This window comes from Falco cherrug, chromosome 2 (genome assembly GCF_023634085.1).
Source record: "Falco cherrug isolate bFalChe1 chromosome 2, bFalChe1.pri, whole genome shotgun sequence".
NCBI lineage: Eukaryota > Metazoa > Chordata > Aves > Falconiformes > Falconidae > Falco > Falco cherrug.
In genome coordinates, this window is record NC_073698.1 from 11388830 (window position 1) to 11411292 (window position 22463).

The 22463-nt window shown below is 40.7% G+C and overlaps 1 protein-coding gene across 7 annotated transcripts in view; it reads left to right on the plus strand.

The window, feature by feature from the left end:
* Positions 1-22463, plus strand: part of FAT3 (FAT atypical cadherin 3) — a 419023-nt gene that overhangs the window by 261129 nt on the left and 135431 nt on the right. For all 7 annotated transcript variants that reach the window (XM_055702249.1, XM_055702243.1, XM_055702245.1 and 4 more), the window contains exon 4: positions 19202-19263. In XM_055702249.1, coding sequence (XP_055558224.1) covers positions 19202-19263 — 62 coding nt within the window. The remainder of the gene's footprint in view (positions 1-19201; positions 19264-22463) is intronic.

Genomic DNA, 22463 nt, shown 5'->3' on the forward strand with positions numbered 1-22463 from the left:
TTCAAGGGCTATTTGGGTTCTAACTCAGCTCCTTAGTGCTTCCAGATTGGACATATTGTACAGTCAGGGATGACAGTACTGCAGAAACCAAATATGTGTCATTAGCCAAGAAACACTTTCTACGAGGAGGATTTTCAGTTGGTGACACACCACAAAGTTAGGTATCTCTGTGTAAAGTGCATGAGAGTCTGAGTCTCCTCATCCCTGGGGCCCCCCATATACAAATTTGAATTTTTTTGGGGTGAGAAATCAAAACTTAAAATAATTATTTGGTCTTTTGAGAGTATTAATACCAATGAGCTTTTCTACAGCTCATGTTCCTCTGGGCTGAGCAACCCACATAGAGAACTTCCTCGGAGCAGCAGGTTTTGTCCTGTTGGGATTCTGGGACATGAGGGCTGTTGGAACTTGGACTGCATCAAGGCATGAAGAGACACTATTAGACAGCACAGTGGGATCTTCAAATCCAAACTCCTAATTTTAGAGAAAAAATATGGAAATTAAAAACACTGTAATGAAGAGGTGTGGGGTTTTTTTCACAAAAAACCACAACTGTTGGAAAGCTGAGATTCAGTGAGAAAAGCACTTCATTTGATGCCCAATTTTGTCAAAAAAACTTGGGAGGGAGGCTATCACTGGTGCTGAGCAGTGTAGGAAGGTATTAATTAGCACAGCTTGGTGTCAGTTAGGCCCTGGAAAACAGGCCACCTAAGATGAAAATGAAATTAAGGTCACTGAAAGTAGGAAACCAAATTGTTCTTCAGTGATTTTTCCCCCATCATCATATTGCAGGAACATGCAGGCAAAGTAACGTTTTATTTTTCTCCCTCAAACTGGGAGGAAGACACTCCAGACGTAGGCATGGAGGGCTAAATGAGAAGCTCTGGGATACCTTAGGCATCCACAGGACCTGCAGGAGAGCTGTGTCTCTCCAGTGCAACAGCTGGGAGCCAGGGGAAGCACCAAAAGCCCTAGATGCTTAGGTGGAGGCAACTGAGCTGAACATGTACTGATGAGCTCTCTATGCCACACGCAAACACCTAAATGTAAATGTCTTGGTCTCAAGATGAGTCCTGTCTGCAGTTTCACATTTAAAGAATTACTGACTTTTCAGTTACAGGTCTGCTCCAGGTAAAAGTAACTTGTATTTATGTTCCCCTCTTCATCCCTAAGGAGAAAACACAACTCCAAATAGAAATCTTGCATATTTCTGGAAACCTGTTCGATATATGTGTCAGTTTTGTTAAGCATTTTCCATATTTATGCCATATATATTTTAAAGATGACACGCCCTTTGTTTATCCTAATGTTGCATGACCTACTTAGACATTTGGGAAAATAGAAGATGGCTGGAAACGAGGGGTCTGTGTGTCTAGTTGGTGTCTGTACTGTTGCAGTGTTTGCAGACAGTGCTTTGGTCTTTCCTTGCTCATGCCTGTCTATGTGTTTGACCTTGCTCAAGCCACTAAGCCCCTTTGTGCCTCAGCTCCCTGACTGTCCAGTGGCAGCATTCCCACCTGTCTGCACTGGTGGGAATAAAATAACTTTTTTTATTACACCTCAATTTTTCCTGGACAAGGAATTTTTTGTAGTTTCCCATGAGATTGTTCTAAGATTATTAAGGGAAGAGGGATAAAGAGACTGGGAGCACAAAGCTAAGCAAAATGTGTATCCATTATCACATTGATGGATTCAGCAGCCTCCTGGCAAATCCATCCCCAGCAGAAAGGGCAATCTGGTTTTCTGTGGTTTGGAGTCACATTTAACCCATGGAGGGTGCTTATGGGAGCGGGGGGTGGTTTTCTGGGGTTGTTTTTTCTCCCTTTGTCAAGTTACATACAGTGCAGGGTGTAATTTCTCACGGGACGAGTTGACAAATACTCTGTCCAAATTAATCTTGATGTATATCCAAACTTCTCTCCAAGCGAGGCCAAGCACTTTGGCAGGTCCCTTTTGCAGCAAGGTGCTCGGGAGCTGACAGCCGAGGCCCCGCTGAATGGGCCAGCACAGGGCCAGCACTGATTAATGATGCAAATGGAGCCCACGAAGCTATGCTTGAGCAAACAGGGGTGATGTCAGCCCTAGCAACAGATGGCAAAGCCCCTTCTCCTGCGCTCCACGGGCTGCTCCAGCACTCAGAACTTGTGAATAAAGAACAATAAGGGTAGCACAGGGTTAACGGCCACTTTTATCAGCAGTTTTGTGCTGGCTTAGCTCTTTCACAGCAAAATGTCACTGGCTGAATTGATTTTTTTTTTGTTTTGTTTTGCTGTCCAGATGCGAGAGAAAAGTGGCCACAAGCAACTTTTAGCACTTGGGGCCTACTACTAAAAGGGGCATAATAAACATCCTTCCTGCAAATGTGGCAAAAGCAATTGAAGGTGGAGCTTTTTTATAGAGGTTTCTGATGCTGTTGCAAATTGTTATGGGTCAGTTGCCATTTCTAACATAAACCTCAGCTGCTCAGGGTGGCTGGAAATGTCTGTGTTAATTACCATTAGGCTGAGGTCTTGTCTGTAGACGCAAGTTGCATTGCTTTAACTACACTGGTATCATTAAAGCAGTACAAATACCCTGAAGTGAATGCAGTTACAGTGGTATAAATGAGCTTGTTTATCTCATAATCTATGCTAGTATAAAGCACCTTTATACCCATATAATTGCACTCACTGGGGGTTGTGCCAGTGTAAATGTTTTGGTACAAAAATCAATAACTGGCATAGTCAGAGGCAGGAGGCTCTCTGGGGTCCCGCAGGCTGCTGCAGCAGTTTCCAGACTGAATGCTCAGCTATTTTTGTGTTTAATCTATCATTGTTTTCTTGACCTAGAAATAAAAGTTGAATGGAATTTTGAATTTATCTCAGCAGCAGAAATAAGAATCACAGGTGCTATCTCCCTCCTTGATGTCTAATGGCCAGAGGATGAGGGAACTGTTTGAGCCACGGGACAGGAGAGGTCCCTTCTCACACAGAGATATGGAAAGGGGCCAGTCAGCAGCGATTCCTCGAGAAATATCAATGATGGGAAAGAGAGTGATGTAACCTGGAATAAGGAATTCAGAGCTGCTTCACAGCTTTCTGGTGCTGCTCTGATTTATACCATAAGGCCATGCTGACAGCCCCAAATCCAGGAAGACCTGGGACAAGAGAGCCCCAGTCCACCTCCCTCATTTGCCTGCTATGTTTTATATCTTAGGACGCAGAGGGTGGGACTCCCCTTATGAAACTGTAGTCACCTGCACCTGAGCTACTTTTAGAAGCTGCCTATATAGTGACTGGAGAGAGAGAGGGAGATACCCCTAAACTGCATTTTGTCTTCTCTTAGCTTGGATATCTAAAATAAAAAGTACAAATCACGCTTATGAAGTGCCTGCTTCTCTCCTTTGACTGTGCATGGATGTTTGTCAGCCAGGTGGGGTGTAGGTGAGTACAGAGAGTCTTACCTGTACTGGTTAATCAGGGTCCTGTTCTGGTGCGTGGTACCTGCGCTAGCCGTTGGCTTTGAGAAGTCTTTTGGTGTTGTGGCTGGGGGAATACTTACTGACTCAGAAAAATCCATGTACTAAAAGTGCATTTCATCTTACTTCTTTGTCTTTCTTCCTTTGACTGACAAAGCAAAAATAGTTTCAGGCATAGTGTGTCTTACCGAACTTTTAATGAATTGTTGCTCGTTTCACCTTTTAATGAACTACGGTTCATTTTCTTACTTTGTACTGTTGCTGCCTCGAATCATTTCTGCCTGCTTGTAGGAGTATTGCCTGTGAAAGAGAAGTAGCCGCTGTAGCTCTCGGTGCATCTGTGGGTTTGTGCCACCATCACCGCTCTGTGCAGTAGCTACCGGGATTGTCCAGGTGCTCCAGCAGTGCACTCAACTCTATGTCACTCTTACCAGTGGCTTCTTAAAATTATGTTTAGTTGTTCATGTGATTAGATTATCCTGGCTCCTACAGAGCCCCATCCCAGCTGCCGAGCAGTCTCCAGTCACTGCTCCCAGTTCCTGCGTGTCTCTGTGATACCCCAGCACAGTCAGTGCAGGGTGCCTGGGGTAGATGTAGATCAAAAACATTGATCTTCTCCATCTTAAAATGTTTTGAATACCTAATTCTTTTGCCTTTTATCTCTGGTTGTTATCATTTCACCAAGCGCATCCCAGGAACCTACAGCAGGTATACCCTGACCCATTTGGATCCCACAGGACCAGTTTCAAGACCTAGGGCTGTGCAATTGCTGTAAAAACAATACTACTAGTAAAATGAATAATTTGGGGGAGTGAGAATGCCTAATTGATTCATCAAGGGTTATAGAGCACAAACAATTAAATGCATCGTCACAGGATCCTGCTGTGAAATGCCACTCAGCCTCCTGCCGAAGCCCAGGGAGCAAATGCTCCGCATGTTTTAAGGCGGTACTGAGTCTTAGCCTTAAAAACCCAGAAACTCGTGTTTTTATTTTGTCCAGACACTTTCTACCATGTATTTATACATTGTTTTTACGTAGATTTAGCTATTTTTTCTCTTTGGGAGGAGTCTCGAAATTGCTGACATTCTTAAAGCACACACCTGACAAACTGAAGATGAGTTCTGAATGTGCTTCTGCGGTGGCTTGCACCAGGCTTCAACATGTAGTTTTAAGCGAAGATTCCCTATCTGTAAAATGGGAGAAATCTGTTTAACCTTTGCAGGGATTAACCTCATGCCTCACATAGACTTTTGGTGCTGAATTCATTGACATTTATGAAGCACAATGTAATCTTTGTATGCTAGATGCTGTTAAGGTTGATGTTGAGGTTCTTAGATTTTTGTGGATTTTTTTTAAATTATTTTGAAGTGCCTCTTGAAAACTATAAAGTCACTGAGGAATGAAGATCTATTTCCAACTTGATAAAACAGCAAAAACTATGGAAAACTTAAGTAACGTAGTGTTGTTTTGAGTCCTGTGTCTGAAGCAGTTTTATTCCCTTTAGTACTGAATAAAAAACTTGTAACTGATCTGTAAATCAACCCTTTGATGCAGTAAAACTGCCAGAAACCAAAACTGCTCTGGCTCAAATGATAGACATTTATTCTGGCTGACAACTTATACTTTTAATTGGAAGCTACAGCTTTTGAAATGAATTGGACAGGGTGAAATCATCACAGTCTTACATGTAGACAATGACAGAAGCCAGTATGTTCAGTTCTCTTCATTGAGGCTTGTAACATTCCGAGAAAGCTGCTGATCTTACTGGATTACGATTGAAGATATTTGCCCTTCACTGAATAATGAGCTTGCAATCACATTTTGCTGGAATAGGTTCTTTGTACAATGAAACTTAAATCAGAAGGAAGTTAAATCTCATTTCTTACTCTCCGATCAAAACCTTCATGCTTGAGCACCTTGTAGAGAGGAACATTAGGCTCACATTTCTGTAATCTTATTTGTAATTCAAGATTTGTTGCTGATAGCTTAAACTACTGAAAAAAACTCCACCCATACAGCCTTAAAAATGGAAAATTGATTCATTTTCACCACTTTGCAAAGCCTTTCATTATAAAAGGGGAGCAAAGCAAGTAGAAAAGAACTGCATGCATCCAAAGTCACCAAATCTTTCCACTTGTTCCCAGGGCTCGGACAACAATGCTGCTATGAAAATAGCTCTGAGGAGGAAGAGCATGCTGGGTAATGAGATGCAAATGAGCACACCGAGCATCCCACTCTGCTTCAGAGCCTTTGTATCCAGTAGTGCAATAACAACCGGCTTTTGAGCCATGATAGGTTAGCTCAGAATAGGTTTCACAATGGGTGTGTGTATTATCCTCATGGTTCTCCTCAGCTTGTGGTCAGCAGGATAGTTAAATGTGGCATCCATTTTATTGAGAAGTCGCCTAGATTAAACCTAGCTGAATTGAGAGTGTCACAGTTAAGCGTAACAACGCTCAGTGTGAGACCTTGTGAAGGGAGAGGGGCATGTTGTTTCATTTAACTTGCTCTATAAGGTGGTTTTAACTACTTACACTTTCATACTCTACACACCACACCAAGGCATGTGTATCCAAGTGCTGAGACCAAGATGACTTGTGTGAGAAACTGAAGTCCTCACTGTGTCTCTTGGGTTCTTCTTTACTGACAAGGAACTGAGTTTTGGACAGGTCTTTTAAAACATTTAGGAACTAGCACTTACCATTGCATCACAATCTTTCATCTGTCTCTGTAAATCATTGCTCGCTTTCTTCATTTCTTCATCGTGGGTATCTTTGGAGCTATCATTTCTTTTTCACTTAGGATGATAGTATATGTGAAGTGCTGTAACCTTGTTTCCCTCCTCCCGTTACCAGACCATAGGTCTTCTGCTGACAAGTTGTCAATGCTGGGACCTTATCAGAGCCCCCTGCCCAGATGTGAACAGCACGTTCCCCAGATTTCACCTGTTTGACTGCTGTCAGTCATCTCCCTGGTTTACCAATACAGACTATTCTTTGAAACCCGAGTCTTGTTTCTTTTGGTGCTTTTACACACATCATGTTTCCATTCCTATTTCATCCATATCCATCTTCATATTTTTAATAGGGATCTGTACAAGAGGGAGGTAGCTAAGGAGACGTGATTTACTCAATTGGAAGGACCAAGGAAGGATTAGAGGGGTAGCTTTGATAGCTCCTTGGGCTCACAGTTCTGCCATGCAGGTCTGGGAGGACCTCTGAGCCCGATTTTTGTGTCCAGGAGAGAAACACAGGTGAGGCCTGGATCAAGTCACACACATCCCTCTTTCAGTTAGGTGAACATCATTATCTGGGGCCTTCAGAGGGTGAAGAAGTGGAGCATGAGGACTTTTGCACTAACCAAGAGTCAAAAGGAGATGGTAGAAAGGTTAAAGGAGATGTGTATGAGCAGTGATGGAGCAAAACAGCATGGCTGTGCTTCAGTCAGGAGAAAGTAAAAGGAAGTGGTGGTTGTCCCTACAACTGCAGTACTTCCAGCAGTAGTTTGTCACAGCCTCTGGATGCATCTTCTGTTCCAAAAGCAGTCCTTGTAGTAGCACCACTCCCTCCTCATTCATTAGGTGAATGGCTGGCCCTTGCTCCCCTGTCACCAGCCCCATTGGTGGCAAAGGCTTGCTTAACACACCCAGCTTTCTTCTTCTCCGCTGAGACTGATGCACGTTCACATTGTTCCCCAGTGCACATCTCATTCCTCCATCCCCTCTATACTTTCATTGTGGTCCCCTCAGGTTCTTCCCCCCTCACTCTGGGAGTTATAAATAAATCAATGTCATTGTTTAAAAGCAGCCAGCAGGGACGATGCTTGTGATGCCGCTGAGACCCTCGACTGAGCAACTGAACATGGGGTCTGCTTGTCCTTCCTCTGCACCATCTGCCTGTGCACATGAAAAAAGCTCAGTCTGGGGATCCCACCTCTCACTTGGTGTCAAAAGCAAGAGGGGGTTCTTTGCAAATAACTGATTCTGCCCCCCTTCCTCAGCCAAAGGTTTACTGGTACCCAGGACCCACTCATGCCTCTCCACTGACAGCTGCTCAGCAAGGCTGAGGTAATGGACTGGCTTTTCAGAGAAAAGCAGCTGCTGCTCTTGTTTTAGTTTTACAGTGCATTTTTGCTGGTTTTTTTCAGTGCTGAGCCACTGAGGTAGGAGGTTAGAGCTAATACTATATTTTACACATTGATAACAATTTAAATAAATCCCTGCACAGAGAACTGAAAAAAAAGGAAAGCAGAAAACCCTGAAAAGCAAAGGAACTAATTTCAGTCTTCAAATAAATTATTTTCTTTCGTTAACAATAAATTTTGGAAAATGCCTAGTGCTGTTACGGCTGAGCTTTATGAGGTTGTTAGTTAATACTAGTATGTTACTTTTACACAAGTCATTTTTTTCATTATAGAACACAAGGCACTTCACAAAGAAAGATATCAATTATCCCATGGGAGGGGAAACAAGCACGGAGACATAAAATGTCTCACGTAAGGTTACAGACCAAGACAGAGGGTGAGCTGGAAACCAAACAAGAGATGTCTCAGTATGGTTTCTTAGGCAGCAGAACGCCTTGGGAAGGGCAATGGATCTTGACAGTGCTGGGGTCTATCTGTGAGTTGCATGTCATGAAATAAGGCCATATATCTTTTCTATGAAGCTTCTTTCCACATCTCTGCATTCTGCCTCTGGATCAGGAAGGTCACCTCGGCAATGAATCATTTTTTTATTAGGGATGAAGATGAGATTGACTTGACCTGGGGAATATGCAGTTAGCACAAGGCACCCCTCTCCCAGCCCTGTGGCTCTGCTGAGCTGGAGACGATTGCTGGTAATGAGGGATCGATGCCTTTCGTTTGAGTGTGGCTGGGAGAAAACCCAGCATTGTTTTGCAATTGTCAAGAACAGTGTTCGGTTGAGGGTGCGTGTGGAAGAATGCAAAATCACTTCTCTTTAGAAGGTAATGAGGGCATCTAAGTTAGGAGGAAAAACTGACAGCTCTGCCCTCTCACCCTCCACTCCTCCTCCACAGTAGAGAAAGGAAAATACCAGGACTTCAGCATGCTGTGACCTATGCATATGTTTCACAAAAGCGTACATTGGGAGTTTTTTATTACTGGTTTTTTCCTTTCTTTGTCATAATATGCCAAGGAAAGAGATCAAACAATAATTCATGATGTATTCACGCCCAAGGTACAGAGTATTTGCATAGCCCCTTCCCACGGAATGTGGCACCACCTACCCCCACCATGGATGTTACATAAGTTTCCTCTCCTGCAAACAGTGAAATTCATTAGCATTAATTAGAACCAGAGTCTTGTTAGGCTCAGTCATCGCTTTTACAGAATGATGAGGCCTTTGTGCACAAAAAAATTAAAGAAAATTGTATAATGATTATGTGTGCTGGTTACTAAGCTAGCCACCAGTTACGTATATTTATAGCTATTCCTGCCAGTAATAATTATATGCTAATTATAACCCAAATAGAATCCTGTAATTTCTCCCTGAAAATGAAAGCGATGTAGGGGGATGTTAAAATCTGTGCTGAGGCATCGTATTAGCAATTAGGTTTTGAGGCGGCACTACACTTTATAAGGGAAGAAAACAAAAGATACGCATGCTGTTTCTATTCTTATGTATTAATTTCAGCCTTAATAAAGGATTTGAACTTGAAAATCTTCTTATCCCACAAACTGTGAACCTCTGTATGAAGTGTTTGTGGAGAGCTAAGCCCCTGCGTGATAGTTCCTCAAGGTCATTTGCTCAGTTGTTTCAAAGCATCACAGCCCTACGAGATGACTCAGGCTAAAATGACACCGCAGAGAAATTGCTCATCAGTTGTGCTAGAAGAGCCAGGGCAGCTTGGGCGCTTTGAGTATTATCAGTCTTTTCATTTAAAAATCACAGCTGCGGATTGCGGACTTTCTGTGTTTGATGGTGGTTCACCACCCTTGCCCTGAGGGGTCATTTTTGAGGGTAGGCTTTCTGGGGTTGCAGTATGAGCGGTAGCTTCATCCCACCTGAGTTCGGGCTGAGATGCCTGAAGCTATCTATGGCCCAAAGAAATCCCAGTCAGGTGGTTGCTGTGGTTTGTTACAGGCAGGTTTGCAGACTTCATCCAGCTGTCCACAGCTGTTTGGGATTTGGCTTCTTCCTGGCCAAACCCAATTCAGTGCTATCACTCTTCTGGCAAGTAAGAATAACTGTGATAATCTCCACTTCAGAAATGTGCACCTTAAGTTGAACTCCTGTAGCAAGTAGTTACTTTTGATGGGTATTATCAAATCTGGGATTTGAACTGTACAATTGGGACATAACAAATAAAAAAATGTCAGTGGTAAAGAGCAGGAGGACAGGGTGAAGAAGTAAGCCTTGTAGTCACAGAACTGTTTGCGTGACCTCTGCCATCTGTAAGGCTTTCAAATGTATGTTGAAGGACAGTATAATTAAAAACACGGAAGTAAATAGAAGATGGGATAAAATTGCTCATGGGTTTACCAGAAGTAAATTGTATCAGCCTATCTTGATGTCATTGATAAGATAAATGTTGTTCTAAGAAATGCTCTGTGTGTCATCTGCATGGGTTTCGATAATGCATTTGATACGGTTATACTGCAGAATTTATGAGGTACAAGGACATGGAGATTAATAGTCAAATTGATATGTGCGTATGGGTCTGGCTAAAGAGAAAATAAAAATGATGAGTCTTGAAAGAGGAATTTGCATGCTGAAGGGCACACATTAGCAGATTATTTCAAATATTGGCTAGATAAATTATCTTGTTTGGTGGCTTCTTCAGTGATGCTGGCTTCAAAAAGTGGGAGATTGCTTTGTTCCAGAGTTGGTAAGCATCATCCAAACAGGAGAGGCTGGGGAAACAAAAATAGAAAGGAAGGGTCCCTGGGAGTCTGAAGGGTAGAAATGCATTAGCAGAGTAAATGAAACAGTATATTTGAGGATTAATAACAAGATTGCTGCTTTCTGCTAGAAATGGATCCACTGGAGGTGGTAGTTAGGCTGCTTTAGTGGGGCTGTGTAGACACTGCCTGGAGCACGGTGGTCAGCCTCACTCCATCAGGCCGGGGAGGATGAGGGCTGGAATTGCAATACAAGGGTAACACCAAATGCATTAGGTGAGGGGAAGCCAAAGGAGCTTGGCTTGTTCAGTTGACCAAACTGAAAGTGCAAATTGCTCATAAACGCAGTCTGTCTGGAAACGGGGGCTTTCAACCATGCGGTCGTGTTCCCAAACAGCCTTCCAGGTTGAATATGGGGAACAGAAAACCTGGCCACTTTTAAAACTGAGAGAAATATTTACAGGAGTGGTGGCTTTGCCTGCAGTTGCGGAGGACTGCACTGGCTGAGATTCGAAGGGATGAAAGGGAGTCCCTCTGAGTCCCCTGTTCCACCAGGCTGAACAGACTGGCACACCATATTGTCATTTTAAACATATTCTAGGAACAAAAAAAGCCAGAATCTGCCTTTAAAGGAAAACATAATCCAAATTCTTCATTGAAGTATATGTTTGCTGTGCATTTTGTGCAGAGTTTTGATATTTTCAGAAATAAGCTGGGGGAACTCTTAATGAGAGACAGAAGGGACAACCAAAGAGGAATAAAAAGGTTTTACTTCAGCTTCTCCTTTATTTTTTTTTTCCCAGGCATAACCACACATTAGAAAATGTAACTGTTTTTAAAAGCAATCATTTTTTATACCTGGCTTGTTTCAAAGAGGTCGTTTCACTCTCATTGTCACCTCAGGAAAAACAATAAAGCAGCAGTCCTCCACGTAATTGCACAGGCTCGCCTGGTGGGTTCTCTTTCTTGTTCAGTGAAGTATCATTCATTTAGATCAGAATACAGCCTTTCTAAATTAGAGGTTTACATGTGTAATTATATAAAATGATATGTTTGTTTACATCTCCAAGTAAAATGTACATCGTTTTCTATCATTTATCTTTGAAATTCAATTTCATTTTGTCAATCTCTAATTTATTGCAGGAGATGAATGTGCTGTTAGAGTGTTTACAACGCCTCTCACTGCCTGTGGGTAATAAAATTACCCTGGTTATTACTAGTCATTTCGACATTTCTGTGGTTAGGAATATGTGATCGTTTTACTTTCCTGAATATATGGTGGAATTCCTAATGCTGTTTATTGTGGCCACCCCCCCTTTTTTTTTTCCCCATGTAAAGGCCTAAAATTACTTTCAAAGAGTAGCAGCACAGTTGACAGCTGATGGCTATATTTCTCAACAGATATGTACCCTTTTTTGTGTTCAGTGTATGTATGGAAAGGCCGTGTTCATACCTTTGTGTGTACTGTTAATAAATATTTGAGATTTCTAGTAAACTCATCAGTAAACCCATACGTTCCCATATGAATGTCTGCAAATACGGCCTTGGGGTTCTGGTGGAGGAGCAGCATGTATAACCAGTCGGTGAATTCATGGAATATTTTTGGAAAAGCAGTGTTTGTTTTACTTATTTCTTTTGCCTGTTTAACTTCATGGGTTAGAAGGCCTGTATTTTCAACAAACACTCCCAAGGTGTTTTTGTCCCCAAGCAGAGCTGTCATGGGGAAAGTTTTCTTTGACACCTTCCTGTGGTTTTCTTTCTGTATCCTTGTTCCTTACTAGATCTGAGAAAGGCAGATTGGGAAGCGCATCCACTTTGGATTGAGATAAGATAACTTGAGTGTTGCAGGATGTTCAGAGCATCTTATGAGGTGCAGGAGCTCTGTGGAAAAAGCTCCCTAATTTTATATTCTTGTTTCCGTTTCAAAATTGTTTTCTTTGAAGATGAGGATCGATATTTTAATGAGGAGAAAGTTTCCCTCAGCAGCTAGGCGTCTAGAAAGATTTCAGACGAGACCTCAGCTAATCCATCCAGGCCATCTCTGTGTGGGTGTGATGTATAAGCCCTGGCATATATGACCCTGTGCTGCCTGGCTGTCCCAGGGAAAGACCCTACATCCACTGTGCACAGTGAGGGTGTAAAGCATGTGCTGCTATGACCTGCAGCCCGGCAATATGTTCTGAGGTTACCATCAAACCCTGCGTAATCGCCTGAAGTCCCTAGTTATACTTCTAACCCATCCCACACTTGTATTTTTTAATGAAATAGTTTTTATAACTATGCATAGCAGAAAGAAAAAGAATATTTAATAATGGACAGTAAAATATAGAGTAAATTGTATCCTTTTAGTCTTTTGCTGGAGAAGGAGAAGACTTGGATTTCCTACTCAACTTCTTATCTATAAAGACACTCAGCCTTTGGTTTAAAAGAGAGAAACGTATTTGGCTTCTTTTGCTTTGGCCTGCTTGTTCACCTGTCATATACTCAGTTCATATTTCATCTAAACAAGGTTTGGAAATGAGAAATTAATAGAGAGTTCTTTAAAATTTCATTTTTAAAAAATTTATTCTTTATACCGTAAAACTTGCAACACTTCCAGAGACAGCAGTAAAATATGCTGTCTCTCCATACCAGATTCTGTTATCTTTTAAGCAGTACTTCAGGAAACAGCTCAGGTAAGGTTATCCATCCACAGGTTGAATGAAAATAATTTAATTTCATCAGGAGAAGGCTATTGAACTTTCCTTGGCTTCATAGCCATATTAGGGAAATTCAATCTGTGCTAGAAAATAGCCTGTGGCAAACTGATTTTTGGTCCCTAAGTGCCATAGTATTGAAAAATATGTGAATTTCTTCTAAGCCAAAGGTCAGATTAGTTCACTGTCACACCTACAGCTGTGGGCTGATCTGGATATATAGAGAATAAGCATCAGAAGAAACAAACCCACAGCAACGTTTCCCGCTGTGTGCTACTGTTCAGGCTCTCCAGTGCTTAGACATTTCCTCTGCCGTAGCCTTTGCATTTAACAGCCCTTGGTGATTTTTTTTTTCTGTGTCTAAGTCCATGAAAATTTGTTTCTAACACAAATTCTGCACATATATTGAAAAAATGAACATAGGTAAACCTCAGAGCTAAATATACCTTTGTAAATATGTGTATTTTAGGATAAATTTTAATAGTCAGCTTATTGGGTATATGTAAAATGTCACACACATACATATACCTACTCAAATATTTTACTGTATATACAGTATATATGTATGTATTTGTATAACATGTTCTATCAGTTTAAGCACACACAGACATGCGGAGGTTTTATTTGTACGAGGACAAGAGAGCTAACGGAAGGCAGAGCATGGATTATTCACCTGGAAAATCCTAACCGGCAATTGGCCACTCTAATTAAAGTATGGAAGACAGAGTTAGCAGGCAGGTTTACGTTTGTCCAGGTGCCATCACCCTTTTTGACTGCAAGAATGGGAGTAGAGAGTGCTTTGACTTTTCTAGAACAGAAAACAAAGAAACACTTAACTCTTCTGGCATATAAATTAAGGCTAATGTGCATAGCCTACTCTGGATGACTGACTAGTTGATAATTTATGGAATTTATAAAATAGTCTTGTCCAATAAATACATGATCCTCAGATGACAATTTGGGCTATTGTAGTTTTGGTGTAATTTCCCCCATCTTCAGTTGTCACTTGCACTTTAATCAGCATCAAATTTACCTAAGATTTGAAATGTTGTTATTTGCTGTATTGTCTGCATTTTTCAAGATTCTCACCTTGCTTGCATACTTTCCCACATTTATTGTCAAGTTAATAATAAAATGAGCATAAACGTAAGTGTCTCTGCTTTAGGCCATCCTATAAAATATATTTCCAGTAATGCACAAAATAAAATTTCATAAAGATGAACATAAACAAAGATGTCAGAATTCAAATCAAATTTTGGAGCTCTGGCACCATTATGTGGCAGAATCAAAGCTCCTGAAGAAGGAATAATTTGGATATGTAAATAGATATATAGTTACTTAATTTTTAAAAATTAAATATTGACCTTCAATTACATTTCAATATAAATTTGTTTGCCTTACTTTGTTTATGTTAAATAAGTTCATAATTTTCTGTAGTTTTTCCATGTACTGACTGAAAACAAAAGCAAAGATTACATTCATTTGAGAGAAGCTAGCCTAAATTTACAGAGCTTCTTTGATTGCAGTGGAATTGCAGTAGATTGAGCATATTACCTGCATATCATCAAAGAGCAATGTATACTTCTGGGTATTCATTGGATATAGACATTTAGCATAGCCACAAGTTTAAGCATTGAAGCAGAACAAACTACTGCTCAAAAAGATATAATACATCACAAAAGATTCAGTTTGATACAAAACATTGTGACACTTTTGAATAACAAAGTATATTTTAGGTCATACAATAGAACCAACAAGCTGCTACTCTCCTTTTTAGTTTTGCTGGCTTTATTATTAATAAAGATGCAGTTTTCGGGGAAAAAAAATTATAAAGCATTAGTTGTACTGTTGAATTCATAACCGGTCCTAATTTTATGTCATCTTCAATTGTGTATACCCACACACTCATGCATGCATGCGTCCATACATATACCTGGCATTAACTCTAAGACATCAGATGTATGATCGAGTTACCATTTGCTAATAAGTGGCCTTTCTTCATCTGCCCTCTAGTAACTGCATCCTTCACTCCTTGCAAATGTGAAGTAACTCAGGTAGGTTTTGATCTCTGTCACTGAAATTTTTCTTTTTTTCACTTTTCATGTCAGTGCGCTAGAAGCATTATCCCAAGCATCGGTGTTAAGTGCTGAGTGTTGCTCAAATGTCTTGGTCACACGTTTGAGCCCTAATAACTGGCAATTAGTTTCCAAGATGATGCATTGGCTGGAGATTGTATAGGCTGATGTATGAAGTATCAGGATTTCTTAGTGTTGGTCCTGTTCTTTCTGTGTCGCTTTGGCTGCACCTAAGTTGTAAGGCAGGTCTGCTTTGTTGCCCACCCCACATTTCTGTTTCTCCCATCCAGATTATAAGGTGCTGGGGTGAAGGACATACCTATTTCTTCTCCGTCCACGTACCAAGTTTCCTTTCAAATGGAATGGTGCAGGAGGTGATGATGAACCACCTATTCAGCGTACAGTGAGGTGCTGGAAGTATGTTCCCCAGTCGGTGTCAGCTGGGACGTGTCACAGTGTCCTGCAGTATAATGGGACATGTTGTACGGGGTAGTCTTAATCACCTTCCAGCATTTCTGAACTCTGTAACAGTAGGAGAACAATAATTTTCATTTATCATGGTGAGAAAAGTACTCCAATATCAACAGCAACAGGTATTGTAGAAAAGCAAGTTATGTAAGAACGTGTAGTTGTCTCCAAGCTGAAATATTGGGTCAAGCAATGTTTTGAGTTTGAGGAGTTCGGTTTTATGACCTGAGGAACAGATATGCCAGGATGCACAGAGGGATGTTTTAACTCAGAAAGCCAAAGAAAAGTATGAAATGCTGGGAACAGAATCACATAACCTTGCTTGTGAGCTGATGGTTTTATTGTAAATAACTTTTCTATCGGGTCCAGTTTTCCTTTTCATTTTCATGGCTGCTCTTAAAGAATCATCACGGTTATAAATATCTCCTGCCCATAGCAGGACCATGATATTTCCCTGGAAATCTGAGAGAAACCATTTGAGAGGTGTGCTATGACTTTTGAAGCTTGTTAGTATTTTTGATTGTTTTGTGATAAATGCGTGCTATATCTCCCAGCTAGCTTTGGACAGTTGTCCAGATGGCTGTGTCTAGAAGAGCTATGCCACATATTGAAGATGGGAAAAGAGAAAGGGTCGGTTTTTTATCATTGTCCCCTTGTGATTTTATATCATAACCAGCAGTGCAGCCTAACATCTTTTCTTTGGGTTTGCTTTTCTCTGTGAGTTATGTTCTTTAGGTAATGTCTTTGTGCCATAACAGAGCATGATGGTTTAATACAGTTAGAGAAGAACTAAACCTGGGATATATTCTCTTGTGCAAAGCCAAGTTTCTCTCAGTTGCCCCTGTATCTCAAAGTTCTGCATCCTGCCAAATATTACTATTGTTGTGTACCTATGGCATGGAGTATTGAGTACAGGAGGGATGGACGGACACGGCAAGGTTTTCATAAAACCCATTAAATTAATTTCTTTGAGACTGGAGTGGTAAAGCTGTGGGTAGTCTTAGACATGACTGGCATATATTTATTTCTTTCAGTTTTGATGATTGGTCTTAAACAAGATTCCTCGAAATACATTTTTATAATCTGAAAAGACCAGATTCACATCCATATTAATATATGACCATAATTATATAAATATCAACATCAAGTAGTTGAGATCTGATTTTCTGTGTAACCGTATTTTAAACGGTAGTTTTGTACCGTGTGATCTATCCAAGACTTCAAGAATATACGTGGAAGTGTCACATGGGAGTTCCTCAGAGAACAGGAATGGAAACTAGATGCCCCATGACTGTGCAAATGACCAATTATTTCTATAGCGTGTTGTAACCACCTAATGCCTGGAACTGGTGCTTGTACGCAGAGCACTCTTTAAAGCAAAACCAACTAGTTGTGCTAGCACCATGCTTCAGGATCAGGTCGGCAGAACTGATGGTAATGGTCTGGTTACCTGCCCTTCAGGACCAGCTGATAGAGGTCTGGGTGCTAAATCTGCTAAGATCTTCTGCGTTTAAAGCACAGGCAGTTCTGTTGTAGAGACTTGCCATATGTTCATACACCTCTTTTAGAAGGAAATTCAAGTCTGAAGGCACTCTGACCATTATTGCAGTCCTAAAGGCTTTACATTGAAAAAAGGAAAACAAACAGAAAAGCCCTTTAGTGGTAACAGTATTTTTCTGAGGAGGAGCAGTAGTAGTAGTACTTGGAGTAGTTTTAGTGTTACCAATGAACGACAAGTACTGCTCATTCTGACAGTGAGTGGTATTCAGTTTCAGACGTTAGCTCTTGGTCTTCAATAGGAATGTGAATTTACCTGCCTGAAGAAGATGATGAGGACAGAGACTTTCTATAATTTACAGCTACACATTTCTTGCCCAGGAAGAAAGCTGAAGTTCACAGTGGCACACTGGGAAGGGGAAGATGATGTAAAAATTATCATATTCGTTACTGTGGTTAGGTTGTGCTTGATAAGTATCCATAGTGACCGCACATGTGATATACAGGGATATTTCAAATTTGAAAATTTTATTTCATCACTTTATTGGGATTGAACTTCTTTCATAATTAGGAACATGTTCCCTGTATCTTTGCATTCTCTCTAGACATGGGGGGATCTTGTGTGAATGACACCAATTTGTCATCCATGCTGTCATGTCTGTTTAAACTCATGCAGTGAGTAGATATCTCCCATATGGTGTAACTGTTTTGAATACTTACAATTGCTGGATGCAGGCAATACCAGTTGTTCTGGTTTTAAAGACTTTTTCCATCATCAGGTTCTTCCATGCAATTGCAATGATCCACTTTGGTTTCTGTGACCTCACCTTGGGTGTTTCTTCTATGGTCTAATAGATCTTGTAGCAAGTCTGACATACTGGAAGCAGAGTGGACTTGCCTTTCTTCATTTCATCCCATTACTTTAAGTAATATTTCCTCCCTTCTCACCGAAATATGTAAAGTGATTCCTTCAGGGAGAAGGCAACAGTGTAGTATGAGGAGCTGTAGCTGTAGAAGCCTTCTGGGACTAGAAGTGTTATGTAGATGTAAAATGTTGCTTATGTTGGGTGTTTTTTTAAGAAATTAAGGTCGTAATGGATTTATATTTAGATTTTTGGCTGGTCTGATTAAATAAATCAGTGTAATAGGTAGTCCAGGGAGTATTTACTTTCTTGTCTTCCTTGGTAATCTTAGAGACAAGGAATTCTTGAGACTGGCTTTGTCCACTGCAATTGTCTCCCAAACCAGCTTTATCTCTAGAAGTTGGTCCCTTTACACTCATCACAATCTATCACAAAGCAAGCACATGATGCATTTTCATATCCAATGAAATGTTTTGTATGAGGGAAAACTCAAATCTGCCCTTTAGATCTCCAGTGAGAACAAAATAAAAAAATTAAGCTATGCTCATAGGCAATATGCATTGTTTTTTCTTGAGGGAACATTCAAAGTGTTTAATTATCTTTCCTTGGTATAAATCTCACAAGAGCTTAATCATTTGTGAAAGTATGTTGCTTTTTAAAAAAAACGTATCGTGATCAACCTCATGTAAAAGGGTACTTTATTTTAAAGACTCAATTTGAGCATGGAACAAATTGATGAAATTGTAGTACAAAACCTTTAATGCATTAGAATGATTACATTTGGAAATCATTATGTATACAAGTAGTTATTACAGAAATAACCTTCTTTGTCAAGTATTCTTGGCATGGAAGTAATCAGCATCCTATCCCATTAATTGTTTGAGAACTCTGAAATCTTTAATGATTTTTTTTTTATGGACGGATTTCAGTCAAATGCAAATGATTCATTGAAGCAATTAATTATAGACAAATAGTGAAACTTTCGTAAGTTTTTTTATGTATTTACTGTAATGAATGCAGGACGTTAACTTAGATACACAACTAATTTTTCCAGTTACTTTTATCACAGCATTTTGCTTCAAAGATTCATTGTTAGTCAGAAAGTCATAATGGCTGGACTGAGGAAGAAAGTGCTTGACAGATGTCAAGAAATCTGTGTCTGATATAGCTTCACATAGATTATTTTTTTTCCCCTTTGAGTGTATGAAAATTAATTTATTTCTTCTGGTCGATAGAGATATATTTTTCAACAGATATTGACAAATATCATCCTTTTTTCACAGGTCTGATTACAACAACATCAAGAAAATTGGATCGGGAACAGCAAGCAGAGCATTTTTTGGAAGTAAGATTAAGTGGGAAATATATGTTAAAAGGTTAACTGATTTTTGTAGTTTTAAATCACTTCTTCCTGTTCCAGGAGAGTGGTATTCTTCCTTCTCTCAATGTATGACAGACTCATACAAAGCTGGGAATTGCCTGTTTATACGGAAGAAATACATTTTGCAATTCACAAGCAAAGGAAAAAATAGAACAAATCCGCACAGCACTAGTTTTCCACTTCTAACCTGCTTCAGTTAAATCTTTTTTTGTCACTCTTACATTTTATTTGTGACAGAAGTATAGAATATCCGATTTTTTAAAAAAAATTGTTGGAATCACCCCAACCTTGCCAAGATTTTCCATCTATCAGATTAAACACGTTTAAACTTTTCCATCTCTGATCAAACATGCAAACTGTTCGTTTGGTTGAAAGTAAACTTTGACCTTGCTCACATTCACTGCATCATCAGAATCAACGAAGCTTTCAGTTATTGGGGCTATCAACGACAATTTTCAAGTTAAATTTGCCCTCTAAAAACGGTATCTAAACCGTTCCCTTGGCCCTTAGATGAATATTTCTCTTTATATAAGTAGCTCACATATGTTGGGCATGGAATGATACACTTGTAAACTACTGGGTTTACTACATGTGTTTTCTTTCACACTGCTGTACACCATGCTGTGGGTTTTTTCCTCTGGGTAGAAAATCTTTGACTCTTTTCTTGTCTTTTTGCGAATTAAGGAATTCTTGATTTGTGTTGGTGCAAGTAAAAAAAGAACCTTGTTGTCCCACATAATCAATCATTCCTACTATGTATTTTTGGAAATTCTCTTCAAATCCATACAAGTTAAAAAACATCTGGACAAAATAGCTCCCAATGCAATCACTATCTGGCAGCAAAATATACTAAAATATATATTCTTTTTGTCCATGATTGTTTTTGTTTATTAAAAATCCAAATTATTTTAGTTAGTGCAGAACATGGGAGAGAAGGGTTAATTTATTACTGTACAAGTTTCAGGGTGGGATTTTTTTCTTGATTATTCACTGTATATTCTTACACATTCCAGGCCATAAATAAATGGAGGGAAATAAAAGGATTTGCCCCTTTTTAGGATTTAAATTGGAAAGTTAGTAATCATGTGTTCCAATAACTGCAAGCTTTCCAGTTTATACTGTCAGAGAAGATTGCAAACTGAATAAATTGGCATTGGTTTTGAAATGTATCTATTGATGAGAATCTTAGGTCTGCAAGTCTCTTTTGTATTTATGTGTTTGCCTCTGAGACCTCGGTGAAACATGCCAAATTTACATTTGCCAGAGGATTCCCATACAGATGGGGAAGTGTCACTATTAACAGCAAAAAGGAAAAAAATAAAAATTATAGGAATTACGCTTTAGTCACCGAAACAAGTTAATATATTCCTTCCCCTGCATTTTTTTGCATTTGAAAAAATAACCATCTGCAAGATTTTGAGGACTGGAGATGCACTAAAGGGAAATTGGTTTTATAGGGTGCTCCAAGGCTTGAGGATGGGGAGTGGAGGGCAAACTACAGAGAAGAGAAACACCTGAACCGAGTGTCCTGGAGAACTGGGGAGAGGACCACACTGTTGTAAAACCCACCTAGGAGTGGTGTGCAGGAAAGGGAATCAGACTCTGGCAAGGACACGGTCCCGATGGCCAGATCAGCCCTTTGAGCTACCGATGAACTGCGGCGCGTTCCTGGGGGTCAGAGCAAATACACTGCTGGGGATCCGGAGCCAGGCTGGCCAAGCTGTGCTTGTTCTTGTCGCGTGCTCAGAAAATTTTCTAAAATGCCTGGCTGTCTCTGTGTGTAATTAACCCCCTAGGGAGGCCTTAAGTGCTGAGACAACCATGGTCTCCCAGTAGTACAGTATTTCCCTTCCAGCTTCATTTCATACCCTTCTTCCAGTAGTCTGTCTGGTATAAAAGAGAGCAAACCTGTCTGCCTTTGAAAAGCTGTGATTAGTGCCTGACCTAGCAACCCTTGCCCCCCTTTGCCCAGTGTGTGTGTGAGGCACTGACAGACCTTTCCTAGCTACAACTTTTTAATTATTTTTAATAAGCCTGTCTTCTCCCTACCTGAATTTGACAGGGATGTTGTACCCATACTGGCCAGTACTTACTGCGAAAATTCCATTCTTAACAGTATTTCCACCTCTTTTGCAAAAGTTGTTGTGCAAACAAGGTGAAATAAGATGGCAGATGTTGGTCATTTTAACTGTGTTTAGTGCCAATGCTCATCTCCAGACCACTGCCTGTGATGGCTTCGGGAGGCTCTTCTGGGGTGGTCTGTCCCTGTCCATATTGCAGGAAACATGCGAGGACTGGATGTATATTTTTAAGGCTGCCATGCTTAGGAAATTTGAATCTAAGTGACTCCCCTTGTAAGTACCTGTCCTGGTTTCAGCTGGATAGAGTTAATTCTCTTCTTAGTAGTTAGTGCAGTGCTGTGTTTTGGCTCTGATGTGAGAACAAGGTTGACAGGACACTGGTGGTTTCAGTTGTTGCTGGGTGATGTTTATACTAAATCAAGGACTTTTCAGTTCCTTGGGCCCTGCCAGCCAGAGGGCTGGGGGGGCACGGGAAACTGGGAGGGGACACAGCCAGGACAGGTGATCCAAGCTAGCCAAAGGGATATTCCATACCATGTGACGTAATGCTGAGTATATAAACTGGGGGAGGAAGAAGGAAGGGGGGGACATTTGGCATTATGGCGTTTGTCTTCCCGAGTAACCGTCACGTGTGACAGAGCCCGGCTGCCCTGGGGATGGCCGAACACCTGCCTGCCCAGGGAAGTGGGGAATGAATTCCTTGCTTTGCTTTGCTTTGCTTGGGTGCGCGGCTTTTGCTTTCCCTATTAAATTGTTCTTATCTCAACCCTTGAGTTTTACATTCCTTTCCAATCCTCCTCCCCATCCCTCTGGGTGGGGGGGAGTGAGTGAGCGGCTGCGTGGTGCTTGGTTGTCGGCTGTGGTTAAACCACGACAGTGCCCAAGAATTCATTTGCAAAGTAAGTACTGAGCCCAGATGAGCTGTGCATGTCTTCTTGTGTCCTCCTTTAGTTATCTTCTTTGGATGTGTTGACCTGTGCCCACGTGACTTTTTTAATGGTACTCAAGGCTGCTGTCAGAGGATTTACACTTACTGAAGAGTGGGTTCCAAAGTAAGCGCAGAAACGTGTCTAGACCCTGAGT